At 38.3% G+C, this 6,048-nt stretch overlaps 1 protein-coding gene across 5 annotated transcripts in view; it reads left to right on the plus strand.

Moving 5' to 3' along the window:
* Positions 1-1,401: 1,401 nt before the first annotated feature.
* The window catches only part of LOC101853757 (BRCA2-interacting transcriptional repressor EMSY), a 32,527-nt gene continuing 27,880 nt past the window's right edge, over positions 1,402-6,048 (plus strand). For 4 of the 5 annotated variants that reach the window (XM_035972430.1, XM_035972434.1, XM_035972437.1 and 1 more), the window contains exons 1-5: positions 1,402-1,485; positions 2,824-3,046; positions 3,736-3,810; positions 4,705-4,880; positions 5,848-5,940. In XM_035972430.1, the coding sequence (XP_035828323.1) occupies positions 2,886-3,046; positions 3,736-3,810; positions 4,705-4,880; positions 5,848-5,940 (505 nt within the window). In that variant the 5' untranslated portion in view covers positions 1,402-1,485; positions 2,824-2,885. The remainder of the gene's footprint in view (positions 1,486-2,823; positions 3,047-3,735; positions 3,811-4,704; positions 4,881-5,847; positions 5,941-6,048) is intronic. The other variant, XM_013088197.2, reaches the window with a different exon arrangement.

Here is a 6,048-nt window from a genome sequence, read left to right on the forward strand (position 1 = left end):
ACTAACTACAAAAGGCCAATTTCAGAGGTATATTTACAAAATACATATATAACCTTACATACGGGCGCTAGGCCCTTTACTATAAATATGCCTGTTATAGGCTAATGTATTTTTTGTAAGGCTGTATATAGGAAATTTATTTTTGTTAAGCGTTTTATGACGCTCGCAACTACATTTTTAAAAAAGGGGGGAGGGGGGGTGTCAAGTTGGCTGTATCCGCATTAAGCATTTTCGGTTTGGTTGGAATTAACTTTGAATTTCGCTCGGGTGGCGGCCCCATCGATTTTAGGACCACGTTGTATCTTCAACGTGCGCAACTAGCAAACGAGACCTCCGAGATTTTTTCCCCACCATTATCCGAGAACGTACGGGTGCTCGATTTTTATCTACTCTAAGATCAGGGGTATGGCTGAAAGACAATACATGTACTGCCGTACGCTGACAAAACGCCTTTTTCTTATTCACTGCAGTTTTCAGATAGCACTTTTTGTTGTTGCTTATAATATCTAAACTATTTTGTCCCGTACATCAACGGTTGATCTCACACCATAAAGAGAAATGCTTTTGCCTGTGCTCGAGAGATATTATAAGAAAACAGAAAACCATTGAGTTCTCGAAACTGCTGTGAATAAGAAAAAGGCGTTTGTCTGAGTATCTGAGTACGGCAGAACAGTAAGAAGGAACTAGTCTAGAAATAAGAAATACATGTACATGTAGCATGTAGCATGTAGCAGAGTCGGGAGCCCAGATGGTAGGGGGGTGGGGGTGGTAGGGGGGTTGGGGGGGGGAGGAGTGGAGCAGAAGTGGAGATGAAGGCAGATGAAAGAACATGATTAGAGAGCAGGAAAGAAGGTGAAAGTTGAACATTTTAGAGACTAAATTTTTCCGTCCCTGTCAGGTACAGGCTATATAAAAAACATATATATGTATATAATAAAATAAAAACGATGTGCTCGTTAATTACATAGGCCTGCCTATACAGGCCCTCTGACACTAAGGATTGCCCCATATGACCTTTCAGTGTCGCGAAACGTACTGGTCTGTTGTTTAGAGAAGCGTATAGGCCTATTTGCTAGCAGAAGAATGATTCTTCAGTTATATACTGCACAAGTGCCCAAACCCTAGCTGTTCCCACTTGTTCTTGTTGCTGCTTTGTTGTTGTTGTTGTTGTTCTTTTTCTTCTTGTAATTTTTCTTCCTTGTTGTTGTTGTTGTTGTTTTTCTTGTTGTTTTTCTTCTTGGTCTTCTTCTTGTTCTCTGTGAAAGAGAGTCTTTAATTGCTCTTTTCCCCAGAAGGGTTTTCTGTTTTTTTTTCGTTCCGTTTCATCACCCCCCCTCGAGATCCCATCTTATTTTTACAATAGCTCGGTAATATTCTTTGACATGCGCAGTTTGATCTTATTTTCCAAAATGGTGGAAAACTGTACAATTCAGTTGCCTGCTACCGTAATATGTTTACCTTTTTGACAACTATGGTTTTATGGTGGTAAGTTTTTGGAAATTTGTGCTTGCTATGTACCATATTTATCTTTCCCCTCTTTTTGCTATCGAAAAGAAGTGTTAAACATCTTTAGTTGAATTAATTTGAACTGAATACGGCAACTGAAGTCTGTCCCTGCTGTCCCGTCGCCCGTGTTGCTGTAGTGAGTGGTGCCACTGTAACGTCTAACTTGACTTTTTGTTAGTCTACGTTAGTATGTAGCCGTTGACACCCCAACCCCAGCTTCTCCCGTTTGATTTAATGTATCCAAGTGGATATTGCTATTATGAATTTTGTTCTGCATTCTCACGAAGCTTTCTCTCTCGCCAACAGTAGGCAGCCTACTTTATATACACAGTAGGCTTATAAAGTAGATTAAAAATTCTATATCTAGATCTAGATCTAGGATCTAGAGGAAGGACTTCCGTAACAAGCGATCGCCCCAACAAACACAATAAAGAAGAGACCTACCCCTACCCCTAACCTTATCCGTAACCCTACCCCTACCCCTACCCCTAACCCCAATCCTAATAATCCTACCCCTACTAGGCCTACCCCTAGACCTAACCCTATCCCTAGCCTTCTATTCTTCTACTCTTTAACTCATAGTGGTGGCTCGTTACGGAAGTCCTCCCGATTTAGATATCTAGATCTAATTAAAGGCTTTAAAAATTTTGATTAAGTCGCAGCTTAGGTTAGGTACAGTCAGGCAGCATATTTCTAGATTCCAACGTTTTATTCACTTTTATAGTGGAATGGGGTATAATAGTCTAGATCTATTGCCACATTTGAATAATTTTATTGTTTGGTGAAATACGATGGGGCAGTGAATATAAGTAAGGCGTATGTCCCTCCTGAAACTTCCCACGGATATTAGCTCAGGGGTGCATGTCTCCCTTAAACCCAGCAGAATATATTTTAAAAACTAGATCTAGACCAAGGCAAAAACAGTGGTTGTATGAAAATGTGGTAGTTAAATCATACTTAATATTTCCAAATTGTGTGTTGAGCTGTATAACGATCAGATACAAAAATTTCAGAAGGAGCTATTCTTTGATTGTTTAGGCAATCAGTTGTCTCATTTGTATTTTAAGAGTAAAAGTACTGGAATTTTTTTGGCAATTTATTGTAACAGAGAAGAAAGGAATGTGAATTGTATGGTCCCAGAGTTATTACAGCATTAGAGTGTATTTGATTTTTAATTTTTTTTTTTCAGTGTTGTAATGTTCAGTGTATGTTGAAGACAATGCACTGTGATGTTTAAAATTGTAAAAAGAGGACAGTCAGTTACAGAGCAAGGTGTATTCTTGACTTTTCTTTCTATTTTTTTCAATATATATGTAGAAAATTGTGTGTAACAGAATCTGGAGCTCTTCACAAAAGTGAGGAACTAAAAACTGAGCATCATGTGGCCAATGCTACTGGACTACACCAAAGATGAATGCAAGCGAATCTTGCGGCGTCTTGAACTGGAAGCCTATGCATCCATCATTTCTGTGTTCAGAGCACAGGGCGATCTCAGCAAAGACAAGAAGCAGTTACTACAGGAACTTCAGCAAACTCTGAGGTATGAGGCTCCTAATTTTGATTAATAAAAGTAACTGATAATTTTATCATTGCACTTTAAGTAAGAAAATAGGTAAATTTTTATTTCCTTGGTATATTTATGCAGCAGCTGAATATTATTTATTTTAAAGTAAAAATATAGATTTGCTTTATTGTGATAACTATTTTGTCACACTTGTGAGTGAGGGTGACTGCCAGATGGTAGGGGGTTGCAGGAATGTGTCAGGAATGTAAAAAAAAAATTGTTGAGTCCTGGGTAAAACTCAGAATTTTCGAGGATTGTGTACATTCACCCGCAAAAAACCTGGTGAAAAAATTTGTTTTTCAAACTTCAAAAGCGTTATGCTTCTTTAGGTGATCAAGCTCTCATCTTGTTGGCATTTTGGGACATTTCTGTATCTTAACCCTTTGCAGTCACATAGCCAGCAGTACAAAATACCCCATCTAGTCACCCAGCCAGGAGATTGACTGCAACAGACTTCTCAGCCCGGGTGCAGGACCAGAACAGATAATTTTCGCTGCCGCATTATTCTGCCAATTGACGTCAAAATGTTAGGTTGGTTAAAATAAAGCTATTGATATATATATAATATATATATATATATATATATATATATATATATATATATATATATATATATATATATATATATATTGTGGTACTACTTAATTTTGTGTTATTGATTTCAGTATCTCGACTGAAAGGCACAGGGCTGAAGTTCGAAGAGCAATCAATGATGAGAAACTTGCTACTATTGCAGACAAGTAAGTAAACAGATGTTGTTGGAATATTTCAAAGAAAATTTGTGTGGCATCGTGGTGAAATCAATAAAGTTTGGACTTTGGTCAGAACAATTTGTTCTAAAATTCTTCACCCATATATGTAAAAAATATTGTTGACACTGAAAAGGCCCGTTGAGTTGAAGTCTAATGTCAATGGCCAGAAGCTCAGGTGGACGCTACAAGTTAAAGGCTACACTATAGCTTTAGTGGGGAAGAAAAAAGCTACATGATGGAAATGTTAGAGCCGTTTATGTGTCTGATATTTAAAAGAAGGTGTGTGCTTGGAGAAGAACTTTTATGTTGTTTGGATATGTCGTGTTTTGTCAAACAAAAGATCGACAGCTTTTGTTGTTTTTTTGTAAAAAAAAAAAAAAAAGGTCTCTTACTGCAGTTCTTTAACTCTTTAAGCCCTGAGTTTTTTCCACTGTTTCGCTGAGTTTTTTCTACAGTCATCTAAACCTTGTGCACTATGTCTCATTATAACCCCAAAAGCTTGCCTCCAACTTCCAAATTGCGGAAACAAAGGCTTAGTCATTACTAAAAAACTTATTTCTGGAATAGTTCCGAAAAACAAGCAAAAGCTAAGCTAGCACTATATAAAACGAAACAGTTGTCACTAGTACTGGACGCTCCTAGTGTCCGATGGGGAACAGGGTTATTACCACCGGACGCTGATGGAGTTCAAAGATTTAAAGAGGCAAAAATCGCTTTTTGTAAAAAAAAGAAGTTACCGCTTGAATGTTCCTGACCTTTCTCGATTCAGTGGTTCTAGTTTTTACCAGACTTTGAAAATGACGTGTGCTGAGTTTTGGCGTCAATTTGTTCCTCTATATAGTAGGCATACAACTATCTATGTCAGTATTTGTCGTGTTTCAGTATTGCAGGTTGTATGAGCACAGCAGAATGGATGGTAGAAGGACGTCGCCTCGTGCCTCTCATGCCCAGACTGGTGCCTCAGACAGCGTTCACAGCCACGGCCAATCAGGCCGCCAGCGCAATGATGGAGAAGAACGCTTCTCTCCCTCCTCCTTCTCAGACATGGAACAAAGATGGTAGCTATCATTTTGTTACTGCTCATTTGTATTGTCAGATTTGACATTGAACAAAGATGGTAGCTGTCATTGAGTGGGTGGTTGGCGGGTGCTCTGGTGGGGTCTGCCTCTTCTTTCCTATCAAACATCTATCATCTTTATCTCCCAACCTTCTTTTTTGTGTTTGTTACTCTCTTGTGACTCCTCTAATCTTCTGGTGCTCACATGACCTTATGCAGTTGCGAGTGCCGTACAACCTCTACTAAAGCTAAAGATTTGACATGGAACAAAGATGGAAGCTATCATCTGTTACTGCTCATTTGTATTGTCAGATTGGAAAAACTTGTCGCAATTGTTTGCATGCTTTAGTGTTTTGACTGATTTGTTTCTTTATTCGTTGATGTTTTTCAATCCCTTGAAATTATCATGAAAAGAAAGCCATTCATAAATGTTACTTTTTATAGCTGTTTATTGTACTTTAAAATTGCAAATTTCTGCAGTGCATATACCTAGATGTTGGCACTTTCAATTAGATTTGATTCCCTTCAGGAACTTCTTTAGCTGTTCTCAGAAGGGGGAATCAGTCAAAGTTCACAACTTTACTAAATAATTGTCAACGATTCTGGAGAGTGCTGTGTTTATCTTGTATGTTTTTATTGCATCATGATGCGTTCATGAGTCTTTTACAGAGCTGGGTAATGAATACCGAACCAAATAGATTCTTAATGGGCATTAAAGTTCAATAAATGATATAATAGTGCAAACATTGGGTGCTATTGCCACATTTGACTGATCAGGTGACATGGGAATTGGTCACTGACTGACTGACATGGAAGTTTTACAGCGTTGCCAACAATTCGTTCTGGAGTGAGTTCTTCTGGAATGCATTTTATTTTGATAAAGTAAGATCATCCTAGTGGTATTCTATACTTCTGACAATTGTGATGGTAAGTTGACAGTTAATCGCATGTTTTTAAAATTTTCACAGGACCAACCGCAGTGTTGCCTAAGCCAACACGGTCTTCCAGCCCCTCATCAAATGTTGTTGTACTGCCCAGTGGAACTTCAATTCACATAAAAGGTTGGTTCTTTCTTTTTTCTGCAGTGCATGAAGAATATTGAAGTGTTACTCTTTAGATATTACTTTTTTATGCTTTATGAAGTCCTATTGAATCCCCCCCCCCCCCCC

Source organism: Aplysia californica, unplaced genomic scaffold, assembly GCF_000002075.1.
Source record: "Aplysia californica isolate F4 #8 unplaced genomic scaffold, AplCal3.0 scaffold00022, whole genome shotgun sequence".
NCBI lineage: Eukaryota > Metazoa > Mollusca > Gastropoda > Aplysiida > Aplysiidae > Aplysia > Aplysia californica.